The sequence below is a fragment of the Podarcis bocagei genome (genome assembly GCF_964188305.1).
Source record: "Podarcis bocagei genome assembly, chromosome: 1".
Classification (NCBI taxonomy): domain Eukaryota; kingdom Metazoa; phylum Chordata; class Lepidosauria; order Squamata; family Lacertidae; genus Podarcis; species Podarcis bocagei.
The window spans coordinates 46,955,304-46,976,009 of NC_138125.1; the positions used below are offsets into that span (position 1 = coordinate 46,955,304).

The following is a 20,706-nucleotide window of genomic DNA, read 5'->3' on the forward strand; positions in this document are numbered from 1 at the left end:
AAAAGGAAGTAATTTTAAACAACTGTTGCTGAGGCATTTCATTCTGAATTTGCACAGGATGTTGGCAGCTGGGGGTCCTGCCCCCTCCCCAAATCCTCGCTGTAAGTTGCTGCAAAAGCAGCAGCAGCAGCAGTTCCCCCACGCGAGGGTTGAGTCCTGATGTCTGGTACGGGAGAGCAGCTCCCGCCACTTGGCTTGGGAAAGAAGGCGCGCCCATCCATCCCTGCCGCACGCAGCCCTTTGGACCGGTCCACCGCGGCTTGCAGCCTAAGCAGCTTCTGCACGGCCTGGCCGGGCGCTTGTTGCTTCACCTCGCGAGCTCTGACGGCGGAAGCGGTTCTCCAATGGAGCCGAGGAAGGGAGGGCCTAACCGAACACGGCGGGGCGGGTGGGCGGCCGCCCTACCCTTCAAGTGGGCCGAGGCGGAAGCGGACGGCTTTCCACGCCGCGCTTCGCCTCAGCAGGGACCGGCGGAGGTTTGCGCTCGCGTGCATGACAGCGAGCTGGTGGAAAATGCTGCGCTTAGCTGCCGGGCTCTTGGCGGCGGCCCTCGCTGCGGTGCTGGTGGGCTGGCACAGCCCTTCGGGGCCCGAGCAGTTGCAGCCTCGCTCCTTCTCCTCACAGCCGGCGCCCGGAGCCGAGGCCAACAACCTCTTCTGGATCATTCAGGCGAGTCGAGCCGAGGCGGAGCCGCCTCGTGACCCTTTCGTGAACTCCGGGGAGACAGACACGCGGCCCCAGCGCCCCGTGAGAAGGATGCCCTGCGGGGAAACCGCAGCAGCACTTGGGGTTTAATTCTTAAGGCAAATCATGATCATAACTGTTATAGATGATAACTATGCAACGGTCGCACTGTGTTTTTCACCTATTGTTTTCCTCTTTTCAGAATCGGAGGGGTTAAAGGCACAAATAAACTGGTGTATTGGATAGGGGGGAAATGCAGGCTGTTGCTGTGAGGCCACTAATGAATGGCAAATAGTTATTCTGATAACTGAGATCAGGGAACTACATTAATGCGCAGAGAGGTTAGATTTGCCTTGGCATGGATATGCTTTGCAACAGGCACAAGCCTTGCCAAGTTCTGATAAGTGAGATCAGAAACTGGCATTAATGCATTGAAGGGTCTGACTTGTGGGTTTGTCCACACTTCTGCTTGTCCCATATGGACATAGCCAGGATTTATTTTAGGAGGGGCAGGCTTTATGTTGAGGGGGGGAGAACCGAAATATCTGCAACACAGCTAGTTAAGTATTTCTATTTATTTACCTGATGGGGGGGGCAGTTGCCCTCCCTGAACCCCCTGGCTACGTCCATGTTGTCCCATGCTTAGAAAACACAGGTCTGAGCAGTTTTCCCTTTGCCCCACCACTTTCCCCCAGAAAACCTGTTCTTTAGTGCTAAATCAGAACAAATGGCAATAAGTAGAAAACCTGATTGCCATTTGTTCTGATTCAGTAATAAACTGCAGGTTTCCCCTGGGAACAGCGGCAGGACAAACAGAAGTGTGGAGAAGTCCTATGTTACAATAGTATGCTGTTAGATAGGTATGTTGCATGGGTAGACCTTGCTCTGGTGAGGATATGTCAGGTGAACCTCTGTTATATGTTCACATGGTGCTAGTACAGCCAGTTTTGCTGGAAATAAAAACTGTAAAAGGCTGTTGATAATTTACATAGCTAATTGATATGAATAAAAGAAATCCAAAAGTGCTTGTTGTGAAATTAAGCTGTCAGTGTTTTAACTCTTGTTCAGTGTAGGCAATATTTGGAACTGTTTCTATACACAATTTCCTAAATATGCTATTCTGTAGGCATTTTGCCAGCCTCCTTTTTCCCCCCCTTGTAGGTATCAGATCTACACATCAGTAAGTTTCAGAGTCCCGAACGAGCTGCTGATTTTGAAAAGTTCTGTGCGGAAACGGTTCCTGTCATTCAACCTGTCCTTACTTTAGCAACAGGTGAGACATCGCCTCCTCATCCCCAACCTCCCACTCTAATTACTTTGTAGAATGCATTATTGTACTTGAGGTTTGGGTTTCTGAGGTCATGAATGTTGGTTGCTGGTCTGGATCTGAAGTAAAAAGTGGTTGCATTGTCATCAGATGTGTGACTAGGGAAGTGTAACAAGGGGAGTTGTAACCTAATAAGAGGCTGTTGGATTGGACCAGTGGCCTATCTAGTCCAGCATCCTGTTTTTATAGTGAGCAATCAGATGACTATGGGAAAACCACAAGCAGGAAAACCACAGCACTCTTCCCAAATGTGGTTTCCAGCATCTGGTATTCAGAAGCATACTGCCTCAGAAAGTGGAGATAGATAAATTATGTTGAGGCTATCAATAGCTACTTTCTAACACACTTTTAAAGCCATCAGGTTGGTGGCCATCCCTGCCTCTTGTGAGAGTGGATTGCATAGTACTGTATAACTATGCATTGTGTGAAGAAGTACTTTCTTTCGTCCGTCCTGATTCTTCCAACATTAGATGCCCATGAGAGGGAGAAAAATTTACACCATTCATAATTTTATACAATTCTCTTACTCACCTTTTCTCCAAACTGAAAAGCCCCAAATGTTGTAGCCTTTCCTTATATGGGAATAACAATTCCTGTGCTCCTCCACCCTCCATTACTTTACCAGTTCCATCATATGATTGCTTTAATCTTGTAAGAATTCAGCTTCGGTTTGTTTGGGAGCACCCGGTCTTCCCACTTATACTACTTGTTCTTTTTTTGCCTCAGAGGCCCTTTTATGAGTCAGCAGTCTTTGGATCCTTTGATGTCACTTGAGGCTCAGGTGGCCTCAGTAGGGTAGATTGCCCTTCATCAGCTTCGGCTGGTGGCCCAGCTGCACCTCTGGACAGGGATAGCTTAGCTTCTGGTAACTGTTAGGTTAGACTACTTCAAAGTGTTATACATATGGCTGCCTTTGGTGATAGTTTGAAAACTTCAGCTGCTGCAGAATTTGGCAGCCAGGCTGCTCACTGGGACAAGACAGTTTGAGCACATAACACTGATCCTGGCCTGACAGCACTGACTGCCAGTTAGTTTCCAGGTCCAACTCAAAGTGCTGGTTTTGACCTATAAAGCCTGAGACGGCTCAGGACTCCAATACCTCAAGGACCACCTCTTCCCATATGAACCAACCCAGACCCTGTGATCATCATCTGAGGTCCTTCTTCGTGTGCTGCCTCCATGAGCGGTCAGGAGGGTGGCAACACAAGAGAGGGCCTTTTGTGTGGTGGCTCCCCATTTGTGGAATGCTCTCCCCAGGGAGGCTTGCATGGTGCCTTCATTACATATATTTAGGCTCTAATAATAATAATAATAAATAAATAAACTAAACCAGTGTTTCCTCTGTTGTGACACCTTCTTGGGAACCCCTACAAAGGCAAGGCTGGCTCCCTCCCTATGCATATTTAGAAGTATGACCCAGGACTTCCTGTTTTAAATCATTACATTGTTTCATTCTTTGTTTGTTATTCTATTTATATTCCACCCCATCATGTGTGTTTAGGTTAGAACCATTTCATTGGTATCCATTTCTGTCCCTCAACAGTTTTACCAGTGCAATCCTAACCACGTTTATTCAGAAGAAAATCCTATTAAAATAAATGCGGCTTACTCCCAGATAGGTGGGGTTAGGGTTGCAACCTTAATCTGGATACTTAGAGGAGCAAACTAAAAACAATATTGGGTTTTGTTTGCATATAATTATATATGTATAACCCTATCCTGAAAATTGCTTTGGCCAGGCAGCAGGATGATGAAAAAAACACAAACATTTGAATAATGAGAATGCAAGGTCAGGACAGATTGTTTCTAAAGGTAGCAATGGCACTGCCCTTGAAATCTTGGCTAGTAGCTTCCTGTAATTACTGGATAGCATGGGACTTACAGGAAGAGTTCTAGAGATAAAGGTTATTTTCTTACCATCCTTGCTAACTTCAGAATTATAAAGATTACGTACTAGTGAAAGGACAGTAATTAGAATGGTACTGCCTCTGCCATGTGTGGGAGGTCTGTGAAGGATGTCTTAGACTCCTCCCAGAAAGTCCTAATTTTTACTTGGACTGTCTGCTCTTGGGCTGATGGTCAGTTTTGATCCAACTTCCAAGGTGTCTCCAAGTGCAGCCCTTCTTTTCCCCATGGCTGCCAGTAAAGTAAAAATAAAGTACACTCATTGGTATATTTGGGATGGCAGCTGATTGCTTTCTGTTCTGCTGGCTCCACTGTCTCTGGGCAGTTTCCCTCGTAAACCATTACGTTTGGTTTTTAATTCGAGCAAATTCATTTTTATGTCCTTTAAGTAAAACGGAACCTTTCATTCCCTGGGCAGTGGTGCAAAAATGACCTGTGATATGCAGGGGGTGTGCCTGCTACTGCAGACACTAGCAACTCCAGAATATAAGGCTAGATAATTTAGTACATGCACACCTGTGTTCCATATTTCAGCCTCCTTGTTTTGCCATACAGAACTATGTCATTGGGGGACAGTGGTATGTTTAAATTCAGGGAGGGTAACCAGTCAGTAATGAAATGAACCCCCCACACATTTCCTGGTTCTCCAGTAGGCCTCGTAGACAATTTCCCCACCTCCTATCCCTGTCCGTTTGTTCCTCCAGCTTTATAGCTAAATCTTCAGTAATTTGTAAGAGCTGGATCTCAGACAGGTTGGTTAGAGGAGCAAGACTGTGCACATCATTTGCTGTTTTAGGAATATCTGACAGCATATCAAAGTTCTGCTCAAGTGGAGCTAGAGCTGTTCCCCAGTCCAAGGCCAGTATTCCTCCGAGTCTCTGTCCTCCTCCATTGTGGTAGATACTGTCCTGCGTTTGGGGACCTTCATATTGCTTTTGGCCACGCATCCTCTGAAGCCTCAGACAGAGCTCTATTTCTTCCTGAAGAACTAACCTTGCTGTATAAAACTTTTTGTTTAGATGCCAATAGGATCCACTCTGCTTAGATTTTGTCCCAGGGAGATTGGAGAGAGAGAATTATGCCACTTGCCATACAGAATTAACGTGAACAATTTAAAATTGAGCACAGCTTACTTTCATAGTACGACCTTAATGACCTATTTAATAACAGTGCTTTCGTTTATCTGTGATGTTTTTATATGTTTAATGTTCTGTGTCTCTTTTTTTTCATTAACAGGTGATTTGACTGATGCCAAAACAAAAGATAAACTTGGGTCTGATCAGTTTGAGGTGGAATGGCAAACTTACCAGACAATCTTAAAAAGATCTAAAGTCATGGAAAAAACCAAATGGATAGACATCAAAGGGAATCATGGTAAGAAAGATGTGAGACTCTAGAGGTGGGATTCCCATTTATTCTCCACATGTGAAGGATGGTAGGAAGATGCAGGTTACTAATTCTTTTGCTCCAGGAAGTCTTAATCCTCATCTCAACTGGAAGAGTAACCACCAATTTTAGTCCCCAATTTTGTTCTCCTCCATCGGCAGTGGTCTTGAACAATTCTTCTGAATATGGTCAAATATTCTTCTGAATATGATCAAACATTGTCATAGAAGTATTATTCTTTTTTAGAAATTGTGTTTATCATATTTACCAATCTCATATATATATATATATATATATATATATATATATATATATATATATATATATATATGCGCCAGTAAGACCTGTTTGTTGTCAGTCCTGGAAAAAGTCTTTCTGGAATATTTCTGTGGGTCCATTTGTAGTATGTCATCTTTGGCACTGGCCAGCCCCCAAGTTCTTCTGCAGTTCTTTGGCCTGTTCTTTCTGAAAGAAATAGAATCTGGAACCTGGACAGTGTCAGCAACTCCCAGAGACCCAAAGAGATGGCAATACAAACTCCCATGTCATGTTACTATAATTGTATCTTTATGTGTACTTGAATTGCATGCCTCTTTGGCTGGAAAGCAGGATAAAATATAATTATAAAATAAATTAAATCAATTAGTTTTTGGTTTTGTTCTATAGCAATTTAGGCATTATCCAGTGCCCCATTATCTATAATTATTATTCCAAAATAAAGGCTGTCTCAGCATATGCATTGTAGAGCAAATCTTGCTGTCCTGGTCAAACTGGAATTAAAGCTTTGATAGCTCCCTGGATATCCAGCTGCAATCTCAAGATTCATACTACACTGGGCTTGTCTTAACCTGGACTTATTTTTTCCGCAGTCTCTTGCTCAATTCTAAATTTGTTTTGAAATGTTGTTTGCCACTTTCATTGCAGATACATTCAACATTCCAGGTCTGGAGAATGTCCGGAACTACTACAGGTATGTCAGTGTACCATGATGTCAGAGACTGGCTGGACTCTGAGGTGTGGTGACTGGATTCTGATGAGTGGGAGAAGGGAGATTGGAGACTGACTTGGAAGAAGGTATCAGTGAAATAGGCGAACCTGTAGCAGCCAGGAGACCAGAGTCAGAGGCAAGAGAAGCTGCAGGACTGGAGAGTGAAGGAATGGATACAGGAGGAGGGAGAGATAGGTCAGGCCAGTGTGTAGTTAAGGGCTTCCACCCCTCCTCCTCCTGCCCTCACCTCTCCTGCTCCACTGTCTCCCAGGACCAAAAGAGGATTGAAGAGGGAGGAGCAGAAGGTGAAACACAGGTGGAGTCTGCACCTGTTTGTGCGCAGCTCGGATACGGGAGATACATAAGCCAAGGTTGGGGGTATCTGCCTCATCAGATGCACTCTCAGAAGTAGCTGAGACACATAGGACTGATGGACATACCTTTCCCTAACTTGTAAGGGTGCTTTTGACAATGAAGAGTTGATTCCTCCCTCTGGACGTTCTTGTCTGACAGCGCTGTGACACATACTGCATTCAGGAATCCAGAAGGAGAGTCGATTGTGTGTGGGACAGAGAGATTCTGTTTAAACAAGGTATATAAGTGTTAGGAAGAATGACTTCATTAAAGTAGCCTAGAAAATAATTATTTAGGAAGTAGTCATCTGCCCCAGTCTTTGGCTTGCCTGTGTTGTTCCTCCTTCCCTGCTGCCACTGTTAGGATTTCTGTGCAGCTCTATTCCTCTGTTTTTGCCCTTAGATTCTCTCTCTCCTAGCCACCATTTTGTACCTTTCTGTGTTAAAAGATGGCATAGGTGATGAACTGAGTCGAATGCAGTTTTGTTTCTCCCTCCCTTAGTCTTACTGGGCAGTAGTCAACTGAGCTTTACTCAGAGTAGACCCACTGAAAGTAATGAATAGGACTAGGCTAGGTCCATTAATTTCAGTGGGTCTACTCTGAGTAAAGCTTAGTTGAGCACTAGGCAATGTGTGCATTTATTCCTTTTTACATTTCTCTTTCTTCCAGATTTTTCTGACTACAGTATTCCCATCTCATTTTGGTAGGAAATATTCTGCTTGGAAAAAGGACGGCTCCTTCCATTACATCCACAGCACACCTTTTGGCAAATATTCTTTCATCTGTGTGGATGCGACTCTCAATCCAGGCCCCAAGAGACCCTACAATTTCTTTGGGATATTGAAAGCGGTAATGTAAAACACCATGCACTGCAGCCTTAGCTTGCCTTTATTAGTCTCTGGCTAATAAAATCCTAAGCCTGTGTGTTACACCTGCCTGAAGTCCAAAGTCTGCGGGAAGCCTTTAGAGCAGTAGTTTTCAAACTTTCTTGGGCCTGTGTGATTTCATGAACTCATCCCCAGTGCCCCCTACCCTACCCCTATAAAAAGCATTATTCAGAATAGCCATTTGCATGGCCCACTAAAGTAAAGGTAAAGGGACCCCTGACCATTAGGTCCAGTCACGACTCTGGGGTTGCAGCGCTCATCTCGCTTATTGGCCAAGGGAGCCGGCGTACAGCTTCCGGGTCATGTGGCCAGCATGACTAAGCTGCTTCTAGCGAACCAGAGCAGCACACGGAAACACCGTTTACCTTCCCGCCAGAGCAGTACCTATTTATCTACTTGCACTTTGACGTGCTTTCAAACTGCTAGGTTTGCCTTAAAAATGGGTTTCATTCTATAATATGAACTGCTAAATGTTTTTATTATTTTATTGTTGCTTTTTCTTTGCTAAAAAGGAAAGTTCATATGCAACATTTTAATATCACCTTTTATTTTAGCCATTTTGATTCATGAATTAAGTAATATAAGCATATTATACTTTATTCTGCAACTGGCTCAGAGAACATATACTGATGGCAAACCTGTAGAAAATAAATAAAGAAATACCCTTTTTCTCTTTCGCAAAGCAATCTTCCAACACAGAGGAGAGGAAACTCTAACCCATAGGCCTAATTAGTCCTGGCACGGATCCCAGTTTGGCCCATAAGGCTGTGTTACCTACAAATGACACCCATCTGCCCTGCCCTTGGCATCATATGTGATGTGAGGGGTAGCACAGGTATAGACACAGCTACAAATTAAAATTAGTTCCTGATTGTTTCTTTACATGTGGGGTTCCCCTCTGGGATCAGCCGTGCCAGGAAACTCCTTGTTGAGAACTCTCAAGGGGGCTTGTTGTTCTCAGTTTGCAGGAAGATTCCATTTCCTCCAAACAGAGCATCTTTCCTTTCCCAAATGGGCTTGATTGGCAGTTACAGCAAGACCCTTTGAAGGTGCAGTGCCTGCATCAATCAGCATGCATTTCAAACAGGGGTCAGCAACCTTTTTCAGCCAAGGGCCGGTCCACTGCCCCTCAGACCATGTGGTGGGCTGGACTATATTTGGGTGTGTGTGTGTGGAATGAACAAATTCCTGTGCCCCGCAAATAACCCAGAGATGCATTTTAAATAAAAGCACACATTCTGCTCATGTAAAAACACCAGGCAGGCCCCACAAATAACCCAGAGATGCATTTTAAAGAAAAGCACACATTCTGCTCATGTAAAAACACCAGGCAGGCCCCACAAATAACCCAGAGATGCATTTTAAAGAAAAGCACACATTCTGCTCATGTAAAAACACCAGGCAGGCCCCACAAATAACCCAGAGATGCATTTTAAAGAAAAGCACACATTCTGCTCATGTAAAAACACCAGGCAGGCCCCACAAATAACCCAGAGATGCATTTTAAAGAAAAGCACACATTCTGCTCATGTAAAAACACCAGGCAGGCCCCACAAATAACCCAGAGATGCATTTTAAAGAAAAGCACACATTCTGCTCATGTAAAAACACCAGGCAGGCCCCACAAATAACCCAGAGATGCATTTTAAAGAAAAGCACACATTCTGCTCATGTAAAAACACCAGGCAGGCCCCACAAATAACCCAGAGATGCATTTTAAATAAAAGGACACATTCTACTCATGTAAAAACATGCTGATTCCCGGACCGTCTGCGGGCTGGATTGAGAAGGCAATGAGGCTGCACCCGGCCCCCGGGCCTTAGGTTGCCTACCCCTGATTTAAAGCAAGGTTGCAGTAAGTGCTGGTTGGGGTTGTAGGAATTAAGGATCCAACCCACTGGCCAGATCTAATTCCCCACCCCTGTTCTAACAATTGGGCTCCAGTAAGGAAACACCCTCGATCTCAGGCTATTAACATTCCTGGACAAGTGTTGCCTTAAGGCAGGAATAGGGAACTGTTTTTGCCCCATGAGCCACATGCTACTGGAAGGAATTTTTTTATCCTTATCAAGATTAGGCTTGCAGGTAGATGGGGCCATCAGTCCTATCCATGGCATGGGTGTTGCAATGGCATTGTGCAAAGTGCTTAGAAGTCATGGCTTCAGACACCTTGCAAGGTGTTGCTAGCAACAGGAGTTATTTTCTTGTTGTTTGACAAGGGATTCAATGCAGGTTTGGAAAGCTGGGCTGCTTAAACGGAGCAGGATTTAACTCCCACTGATGAGTAGAGATTAAATCCTGCTGCTTTGGCTGCCAATGCAGGATTTAAACATGTTCTCCCCACTCACTGGTGATATCAACTGATGGACAGAGTGACTTGGGAAAAATGACACCGTGTACCATATTGGACCCCTTGCGGGACAAGGGTGAAACCCACAGTGATTTGCAGTAAACTGATAGCAAAACACATATCCATATTAATCTATTGGATCTGGTAATGATAGTTTTCATATATTTTTCCTCTGTTTTTTTACATTTCGGCTGCAGACTGGAATGCTCATTGTCAGTTATTTCCATTTGCCTGCACAAACTGTTATGTTTAAATCATAGTTTTGCTTTATATGAAGAATATTGTGGTGCAAGTCGGTGCTAGGGGAGGCATTCTGAGAGTTTCCAGTGGCAGTTCTCCCCACCCTACATGAAAATAACAGGCACTAGCATGGGCATAGGCATAGGCAGAGAAGCAGCTCCTCATGCGCGATTAAGCAAAACAATAGAAATATTTAACAAACTGACCAATCACATTGGTTCTGCCCCCCTAACAAAGGTCCTGCCCCCCCAACAAGAAACATGGCTATGCCCATGGGCTATAGGAACCTGATCTGGATTGGATCCTGTCATGAGGCAAGGCAGAAGAGAAGCTTTGACCCTTTGATCCTTTTTTACATTGGCAAGAAAGAATCAATATTTTGGTAATGCCAATTGTAGGTGTGGTGGGCCAGGTTGGGACCACAGCAGGGAGCAAAGACTTATGTCCCCGGTACCCTCGTGTCTTGGGTCCTCCTCAAGATCAGGTCCCTACTGCCTACACTATTCTGCTTCCCCGCTCCCATTGTTATGTGGAATGTGGCTTACATGATATGCAGGCTTATTTCTTCAAACGTGCATATTGGCATTTTAATGACAAAAAGAACTTTGAGAAATAATTTGGAAATATCTGCTCACAGTTTCCCTGCTTTTTAGAGCAGCCGTTGATAAATGCCTCTTGCAGCCCAGCCTGATGAATGATTCACTCAAAAGCAAGTCCCGCTGAATTAAATAAGACTTAACACCCTAGTGTGTGTACCTAGGACTGCAGCCTTAATATCCTCTAAACTTTGCATTATGTTTAAGACCTGGTAGCCAACGGAGTGTCTGGGAAAACCCAGCCAGATGGGCGGGGTATAAATAAATTAATAACAACAACAACAACAACAACAACAACATGCTGCTAAAGCTCTTGTAATTCCTCTTTCATTTCAGAATAAAATGCAAGAACTGTCTTCACTGGCTGCAGAAAGTAGCGGCAGTAACCATTCCATTTGGTTTGGCCATTATCCCACCTCAGCAATCGTCTCTCCATCCCCAGGAATACGAACGGCAATGCGGTAATATTTCTTTTCCTTTCTGGTGCAAACGTATTAATGTTTTTCAGCTGTTGCTGTTAATTGGCTACAAGTTAGTATTTCTTCTCCAAAATCAACGATAATCATTTATGTTTCCGTTAGCTCTGCCACAGCATATTTGTGTGGGCATTTCCATACGCTGGGTGGTCTGATGCCAGCTCTACATACTCGCCATCGTCACGGAACTCTAGAGCTGGAACTGGGAGACTGGAAAGATAACAGGAAGTAAGAAAATTTGTGCTTTGGCCTTTTTATAGTACTGTTCTTGTAGCAATGTAAAATCAGTGCAAATGTCATTTTAGCTGGTTCAGAATGAATCTCCCCACTGGGATGACGGTGATAAAAATGGATGATGATTCAAATGTGGGTGAAGGAGAACCAGGCATTGTTAGTGCAGAGGTACGGGATAGCAATTCAGGGAGGCCACAGTACCTTCATATTGCCAGGATTCAAGCTCAGCTTGTTTTTCCTCACCCATCTCACAGTTGCATCCAAGCAACTGTGACAAAAGCAGTACTTTGTGTTTAGAGTTGTCACACTGCTCTATATTGTTATCACTTTTTTTAAAAAAAAGTTGCGTGTTTGACAATTCTAGATGAAGAAATTCTGGCTGGTGCAAGGTGTCTACTCAAGTCATCAGCTTTTCATCAAAAATGGATTAAGTGGAAGCAGAGGAAATTGGAAAAATCAGTAAAACGTAGCACCAGGCAGTATAAATCTTCTATCCTTAAGATGTTATTTGTTAACCAAAAGTGTACTGTTTTGATTGTGAACGTCAGGTACAGGATCCTTGCTTTTGATCACGATCTCTTCAGCTTTGCTGACCTGAAGTTTGAAGAATGGCCTGTGGTTCTTATCACCAATCCCAAATCATTCCTTTATAGTAGTGCTGCTCATGAACCACTGCAGAGAATCCTTCACTCCACCCACATCCGGTAATCTGATGTATCTTTGCTACTTCTAAACTTTTTAAAAAACATTTTCTTGTGCAAATGTGACATATACAGACATTAACACGGCAAATGCTGTCAATTTTGAATGCATTGTAAAAGATGTTAAACAGGCCACATTGTGTGTGCTGTTAAATGGGTTAACAATCTCTTACGTTAACAATAATTTTAAAAAGGAACATCCCGTTCTACAGCAAAGTAGAACAGCAAAGTCAATCCAGTAATTTCTGCCTCACCCACTATAGTATGCCTTGACTGAGGAATCATTTACCGTATACCAGGCATCTTCAACCTTCGGCCCTCCAGATGTTTTGGACTACAGTTCCCATCATCCCTGACCACTGGTCCTGTTAGCTAGGGATCATGGGAATTGTAGGCCAAAACATCTGGAGGGCCGCAGGTTGGAGATGCCTGATTTATACCGTACATGGTCATTTTTATTTTACGCTTACAAGTGCTATATCTTAACAAGTTCCATGATATACTGGTTTATTTCTTTTACTTAGAATTTTGGCATTCTCTCCTTCTCCTATCAAGTTTGTCAAGGTCAGCATTGATGGCATTCATCTGGGGAATGCTATTCATGTGTCGGGACCTTTCTATGTACTGAAATGGGCCCCTCAAAACTACAGTGAAGGGTTTCATCAGATAGAAGTGGCAGTTCAGGTGAGTTCTCGGCTGAGGCTTATAAATTTACCACACATTTTATAGCATTCAAGCTACTGGAAAAAAAGTATTTAAGAGCAGGTTTTTGCTTGGAAGAGCAAGATCAATCCCTGTTCATCCACGATTACTTATTGATTGATGCCGGGCAAATTATTATTTCTCATCCTCATTAAAATGAAAGCAGTAGAAATACCACAGCGTCATTCTGGATGACAGAGAGCAAGAATATATAATGGCTTTTGTGTATTTTATGCTTGCTTTCCCAGTATTTATGACTCTCCTTGGTAGTATAACCAAAGAAATGGAAGGTGAGGCTATGCAAATGGAAGCAGGGTTATGTCTGATGTTGCAGAGGTTGGAAGTGGATTTAGACCTCCCCCATAATGCCTTTGAGTTAGGGCTACCGCTAAGTTTGAAGGACCCCTGGGCCCAGTCCAATGATACTACTAATTATCGGTTGGGGTCATGAGCTGTTTAGAGTCCTTTTATACAAGAGGTAATTCTTATGATCTGGAGATTGGGTTTGTTTATTTATATTTAAAATAAATGCAGAACCATAAAATATCAAGGCAGTGTACAATAAAATATGGGGGGGGCAGGTAAACCCCACCCCACATAATCACGATACATGGCACACACATACCATTTAAATGGCAATGCCATCAACTTGGGGGCCCCTGCCCCCTTCAAATATTTTAGGGGGGGCAAAAGAACCTCGGCCCTTAGGAATTGGCTCCTACGCTCAGAGCCAAACACAGCACTGCCAAGTGATACTGCTTTTGTGGCCAGACCCAGAGGCATTCTGGCTGAGGTAAAATGGTGGCCGCTTCAGCCATGTGGCCCAGTGCTCCTCTCAGTACCAGCCCTAAAATAATGAGATACTATTAATAGGTGCCAATGTTGGCAATGGTGGGCACTCTTGAGTCCCTGGTACTTGCTCAAGAAAACTGGTGTCATCCCTGCTTCATATAGACTCCTTTCAACTTTCTTCTACAAGAGTAAACCACAACGATCGCCTTATCTGGCGAGAAAATATAATAACTGTGCTTGGGAATACTTTACAGTGAAGGTGAAATCTGTCCACTGCCCACGACATGGGATGCCCAAACCATCACTGGCTGTGATCCCAGGTTCCCTGCAATATACATACCTGCCTTCCCACTCACATGTGCATGTTTACACACACACCACACCACAGAATGATGGGCTTTTCACTGGTAAAGATGTTGAGTTGTTTTGCTATTGCACATTTGAAAGTCTTGTTCATTTCTTTGTGTTCCCATATTTAGGATGCCAGTAATAGGAATGCCACTCGGCTTCATACATTTGCTATGGAGGAAAACCTCTCCCTCAGATTTAACCTTCTGGCATCTTGGCTGCTTCTTACTGACCTCTATGTATTGGTGAGTATTCCAGAGGGGGAAAAGAGTGAGTGAGTTATGTGTGGACAGAAGTTTCTTTAACACATTTCGCCAGCAACTGCTTTTTTTGGCAGTTCGCAACAGCTGACAATAAAAACCAAAGGTAAAACAATGTAGAAAATAAAAGGTTGTCAAATACACAGGAGCCTTAATACATCCAAAAGTGTTTTGGATAAGAAAAGTTTCGCATCCTTTCCAGAGTCCTTGTGGCACTATTTTAAAAGAAAAGATTAAAACTCATGGAAAACACCACCATGCTGGATTTGACTTTTGCTGTGGGTGCGTGTGATCTCCTTTCCCTCTTGATCCTTTAGTATATTTTTGGTCTGTTGCCTTCAGTGATTCCAAATGGTGGTAAATAAATTTTATTCTCCCACCACATTATGAGAGATCAATATGGTGGGGGCTGTGTTTGGCTTACTAAATATATATATATATATATATGCAGGTTTTGGTGTCTTCGGGTGTCTTCCCGTGTAAGAGTTGGGGTGTCTAGGCGACGTTTCGACGAGGTCTCACTCGTCATCTTAGATGACGAGTGAGACCTCGTCGAAACGTCGCCTAGACACCCCAACTCTTACACGGGAAGACACCCGAAGACACCAAAACCTGCATTCCTGTACCCGTGAAAATCTACGAAAGCATATATATATATATATATATATATATATATATATATATATATATATATATATATATATATATATATAATTGTATTCTTTCTTTTTCAGGTTCAAGTAGTGTTTGTACTAATGGTTGTAGTTCAAATTGCCTTGTTGGTTATTTTCCGGTATCGAGGAAAGCCTACACTTAAAAGTAAGAGAAATTCTTTTTCTTGAACACAATTTTGATCCTTCCTTACCTTTTTTCTTTTTCTTTAAGTACCAGTACTTTAAATTAAGCAAATGCACCAGTGTGATTTTCAGATTGATTCTACCCCTGCCCCTTTAAAAAGAATCTAATAACCTCTGTAGGCTGAGTATTCTATTCTTCAAAAGATAGATACTAATGAACAGCTAAATTTTGGTTTGGTTTGAAAATGTCAAATGTCTCAAAGACTTCATGAATGCGTGTCCATGCATCTTGGATGGATTTTGGGCACAATCCACCGGGAAGTTTTCTCGCACCACATCCCATTGATTTCAATGAATGAATCTGTCCTTTGATGGTGCTGTAAATGTATCACTTTGTAAAAAGTTGCTGCATTTCTGTTTTTAAAAGTAGGGAACTTCAAATTAAAAGTTTGTTTCCTTTTTAGGACCTCTGGGCAGAGCAATGTGGGCTTCTTTTTCTCTTCACATCTTGAGCAAAATCAACTTTTTCTACCACTCATTTCTCCTGTTGAGCTTCTATACTCTTCTGGGTAAGATGCAAATAGGCACAGCGAGTTCATGGACATGCCAATAGAGCTTCTAGCTCAAAACCCTCTATTATGTTGTGTTTAACTAAATAACGGCTTGTTTTTTAAAAAACAATGCATTTGCATTCTGTAAAATTTATAATTCAACTCTTAACGTGGGGCAGAAAACATCTGTAGGGTACCCAAGCTTGCCTGAATAGTGATTACAAATAACTTGTAAATTTCAGGAGATAATTTGTTAGACATCATATACCACGTAGGAATGTTTTCATATTTGGCAAGCTACAGGTTTTTGTAAGAGGCACTGAATAACAATCCCAAGATACGCAAGTAATGGTGCTGAGAGGCACCCAGCAAGTCCTTGTGCTACCAGTGCTGCCCAAAACAATGCTAGTTCTTAGAAATTAAACAATGCAGTGCATGTTGAGCCGTGCTTTTAAAAATGTGCACATTTCAGCCCTTATTGCTACAGTGTACTGTTTTAAGATTTAGCACTTCTAATTTCGCAAAGTAGTTTACAGATTCGGCCACTCTGAGTGACCTGCCTACAGTCTATGACACAGGTGGGGCACAACCCAGGTTTCCTGGATCCAAGTCCAGCTTTCCAGCTACTTGATCACAGTTGCACTTAGGAAATGTCTGAAAAAGTACCATATTTTTCGCCCTATAGGACGCACTTTTCCCCCTCCAAAAACGAAGGGGAAATGTGTGTGCGTCCTATGGGGCGAATGCAGGCTTTCGACGAAGCCTGGAGAGCGAGACCGACCCCTCTCGCTCTCCAGGATTCAGGAAGCTCTCCGCAAGCCTTGGGAGCCCATGGGAGTTCCCGCCGGGCTCCCCAGGCTTGCGGACAGCAGCCTGCAGCCCAAAACTCGGGGAGCGCAGCAGAGTGCACCCCAGGCTTCTGGCAGATATCCGCAAGCCTGGGGAGGCCGGCGGGAGTTCCCGCCGGGCTCCCAAGGCTTGCGGATAGCAGCCTATCCTGGGAGCCCAAGCTTCCCCCACCCCAGCCCCGCACCTGGGGGGGGGAATAATTTTTTTTCTTTATTTCCCCCCCAAAAAACTAGGTGCGCCCTATGGGCCGGTGCACCCTATAGGGCGAAAAATACGGTACTCATCTCCCACTTTCCTTGTGCAGTTCAAGGAAGCTCACCCAAATCATGCAATGCAATAAAATTAAGGGTTCTGTTTTCTGCCTATAAATCCAACAAAATCTAACCTTTAACAATATGTCGCTGCTTTTCAATTGCATTATTTACACTCTTACCTGGCTATCTGTTTTTGTTGTCATGACTTGTTTTAACGGATATTGGACAAAAAAAATTTTTCCCTTAAGACAGTGATTTGGGGGCTAGGTAGGCTAGATTACAAGTTGTTCTTGTCACATTCAGTGTAATGCACTTTTCTTCTCTATAGGGCCCTGGTTTATTGGTGATATTATAGATGGACATCTGGGCGCCTGCTTTTCCTTTGGAGTAATTGTTGATGGCCATTTCTTTGAAGGCAGTACGACCTTCCTTGTTGGAATTTTGCAGGTAGGATTCTTAGTAAACTGGTTAACAAATAGCCTCTTGTTTGATGTTTTCTGAAACATCTCATTTCAAATAAATTGTAGTGAGAGTGGTCAACCTAAATATTTGTTTTGAGGGGGAAATGAATATGATATGTTTTAAGCAATGAATCTAATAAAGGTAAAGGTAAAGGTAAAGGTACCCCTGCCCGTATGGGCCAGTCTTGCCAGACTCTAGGGTTGTGCGCTCATCTCACTCTATAGGCCGGGAGCCAGCGCTGTCCGCAGACACTTCCAGGCCATGTGGCCAGCGTGTTAAGCTGCATCTGGCGAGCCAGCGCAGCACACAGAACGCCGTTTACCTTCCCGCTGGTAAGCGGTCCCTATTTATCTACTTGCACCCGGAGGTGCTTTCGAACTGCTAGGTTGGCAGGCGCTGGGACCGAACGACGGGAGCGCACCCCGCCGCGGGGATTCGAACCGCCGACCTGACGATTGGCAAGTCCTAGGCGCTGAGGTTTTACCCACAGCGCCACCCGCGTCCCCTAATAAATCTAATAGACTAGGGCATTTTAGGTGTTATTATCATAGTCGGAGTTGTTCCTGGAAACTAACAGGAAGCCAGTGTAGCTTGCAAACATCAAAGTAACATGCTCCATGAATTGGATCCCAGCTGAAGTTTCCAAACATTTCTTTAAGGGCAGCCTCATGTAAAGCACATTGCAGCAATCCATTATTATTGTCATCATCATCATCCAGCCTGGATGCAAACTAGGCATGTACAACTGTAGCCTGATCTGCCTTTTCCTGGAAAAGGGAGTATTGTAAAGATACAAGGCAATAATCTCTTAAAATGTTTTTCAAAATATCTTTGCATCCCTTCTTGATGGAACTGCTGCATTCTGCAGGAAAGCACCCACTCAGCTGTCCTGTGTGTGTCTTTGGGGGAATCACAGAATTGCACAAAATGCAAGGCAAAATGATGGTGGTATTGTCTAGAGACAACTAAGCAGAGTCTGGAATGGTTTCAAATGGGATGGGGGGGCATGTGTTGAGATTCTTGCATTGCAGGGGGTTGAACTAGACGGCTCTTGGGGTCTCTTCCAGCTGAATGATTCTATGGACCTATATCTATTTTGTCTTGGCAGGTGGCATTCTTTAACTTACCATTGATGGCATATACATGTTGGTGTCTATTGCTGCGTTGCCAAGGATACGGCTTTGGCTACTATCTGCGTCATGCCAGACAGTGGCCCATCCACCTCAGTATGGCACTCCTGTTTTTGTGGCAGGTCTATTCCTGCTATTTCCTGTTGAAGACATATGGAACTGTGGCTTTCTTCTTATCTCCACTGAGAATGTGGACTGTGGGCCTAACGCTCTTTCTGGTCTACAGAACCTGGACATTGCAGTCTTCTGTGCTGAGAAGCTATATTGTTGAAATGAAGAATGCACAAAGTTCTTAAGAGGCTGCTCTTCAGGCAACTGAAGTACCATTTCACTTGAATTGTTAAGTGGTGAAGCTGTGAACTGCAGGTCTGTGTAGATGCAGCCTGAACAACTGAATGTGGAAGCTTGGAGCTGCCCCTAATTTATTTCCGAACTGCGGCATAATAGGGTGTTCAGTTACACAAAGCTGTAAAGGGATCCGTAATGTCTTTCCCAGGAGCTGCTTCCTTATTACATTTGTAATTTTGTTTTGAATTGCTGTCACCTTCATGTTGAATGAAGTTCTCAAATGGAATATTGTAATGGAGTACAATTGCTTCTACTTTTCGTTTATATCTGGCACATAATACCTGTGTTTATATAAGGTGCTCTGGAAGCACACACTGTTATGGATTTGGCCAGAACAATCATATTACTTATATACCCATATATTGTATTGACCACAGTTTAATGCACTTTTTTGTTTTTGTTTTGGTTTGGTTTTCTTCACCTTCTGCACTTTTACTTCCCCACTGAAATTTTCAATGATTTTGAATTTTTTTTTTAAAGAAAAGATGTGAGCTACAGGCTAGAAGCAAAGCTTCAGGCTGGGAAGCCAGATAGTCAGAGGGATATTTTATTTCTGTTTTAATCCAAGGCTGCTGCTATGGGGGAAGTAAGGCCCTCTTGGGGTGTTCATGCTGTGAACCCCTCCATCATAGGCTCAGGTTGTAAATAAACCATATAACATAAAGACACCACAGTCTCTGCTGTGCCTCATTCCGAAAGGAAATATGAACTCCTCGGTATGCTCCTAGAATTTCTTCATGCTGCCACAACATTTATTTGGATATTTAGTGACAAAGCCAGATCTAGACACAACCTGATTATTTAAGAGGAGCGTGTCGCCATCTAGAATAGACTGAACCCCACTTCCCTGAGCAAATGAATCACCTATCCGTAGCACCTCTGTCTTGCTAACATCAAGTTTGTGTGTTGGCCCTGATCCAGCTCATCACTGATTTTGCACTTCTGCTACCTCACTTTAATAAGCTGAGAATGAAAACTAGAGTTAGAGGTCATCTGCATGCTGGTGACCCTTCAAACCAAATCACTGAATGACCTCTTCAAGCAGCTTCCTATTGAAGTTAAAAAGCCTTGGGAGTTGCTATATTGGGGGGGGGGTTAATCCTGTGAACACTGGCAGAATCTTAATGCATGCTCACTTCGAGGAGTACATGAAATCGTGAATTAAGTGGTATTTTGTACGCAATTTTGAAATAATGCAAACTTCATACACCCCTGCTCTCCACACGTACATACAGCACACTAGACATGCAGTCTCAATTCATATATAAACACTCATACATATGTTCTCTTGCCACATTTCCAGCCCTCCAGGAGTGGGGTAAGAGCAGCTGGAAATTGCACCTTTTATTTTGTACAGATCAGTCTATGCAAAACATCCCTCTGGTTGCCCTTTATAAAGCATCTTTCTCAAAATAAAACAGAGCATTCAGAGATGTGACACCTCCAGTCGCAGTGCTAAGCACCACTCTGCCTCTCCCCTGCTTTCTCTTTAAGAGTAAATGACAGCTCCCCTCCCATAGCTCTGGAATGAGGTTAGGGGGGAAATGCCGCCTTTTATCTCTCAGCTCTCTGCTGAGATTAGAAATATAATATCAGTCTTGACTGCTCCATCAAAATCCACTCTTATGAGGCAGTCAGAGGGATGTTTTATCTCCTGAGCAGAAGATAAAGCACTTTGTCTGCTCTTTAAAGATCACACTACAGAACAGACAGAGTTTTTATCACCCGATCAAAGCAGGAGATAAAGTTGCAGGGGAGGCTTGGCTGGTTTGAGTCAGGCTACCCTCGCTATAAGCAAATATCAATGTGTGTTATTTAGTTCTTCCCCTATTACTCAAATGGTTGTTTAGGCTGCCACTACTATAGTATTGGGCACTGGTGTGCCTGCAAAAGGCCTCAAGAGTAAGAATCCTTTCAAAAATTCACACTGCACAAAAAGGCTGTTTGCTCTTCTTACTGAGTTTGTTTGTAGTTGCTCAGCCTCTCCCTTAAATGTTTCCATATTCCATTGGATGCCAAGAGTAGACACCCATCCACCATATGTTCTGAACAGAGGAGAGGTACACAGGTGTGGTAGCAGCTGAT

At 43.4% G+C, this 20,706-nt stretch overlaps 1 protein-coding gene across 2 annotated transcripts; it reads left to right on the forward strand.

Moving 5' to 3' along the window:
- The first annotated feature begins 791 nt into the window (after positions 1-791).
- TMEM62 (transmembrane protein 62) lies at positions 792-19,289 on the forward strand. Of its 2 annotated transcripts, XM_081211811.1 has the most exons (13): positions 792-1,957; positions 5,153-5,290; positions 6,227-6,272; positions 7,352-7,493; positions 11,054-11,178; positions 11,299-11,421; positions 11,976-12,131; positions 12,653-12,812; positions 14,102-14,215; positions 14,965-15,049; positions 15,492-15,596; positions 17,010-17,128; positions 18,252-19,289. In XM_081211811.1, exons 2-13 carry the CDS (start codon positions 5,251-5,253, stop codon positions 18,567-18,569), a joined length of 1,533 nt encoding a protein of 510 aa, XP_081067937.1. In that variant the 5' UTR covers positions 792-1,957; positions 5,153-5,250; the 3' UTR covers positions 18,570-19,289. The 2 variants fall into 2 exon arrangements, with proteins under 2 accessions (XP_081067937.1, XP_081067938.1); XM_081211812.1 differs by lacking the exon at positions 792-1,957 and having other exon boundaries at positions 5,197-5,290; positions 7,314-7,493.
- The last annotated feature ends 1,417 nt before the right edge of the window (positions 19,290-20,706 follow it).

Bases quoted from the DNA above. Each gene is read 5' to 3' on its own strand.
- TMEM62 (XM_081211811.1), top strand. From the start codon at position 5,251: ATGGAAAAAACCAAATGGATAGACATCAAAGGGAATCATG. The intron at 6,273-7,351 runs GTATGTCAGTGT...TCATTTTGGTAG, and splicing joins AATGTCCGGAACTACTACAG to GAAATATTCTGCTTGGAAAA. The intron at 12,132-12,652 runs GTAATCTGATGT...TCTTTTACTTAG, and splicing joins CTTCACTCCACCCACATCCG to AATTTTGGCATTCTCTCCTT.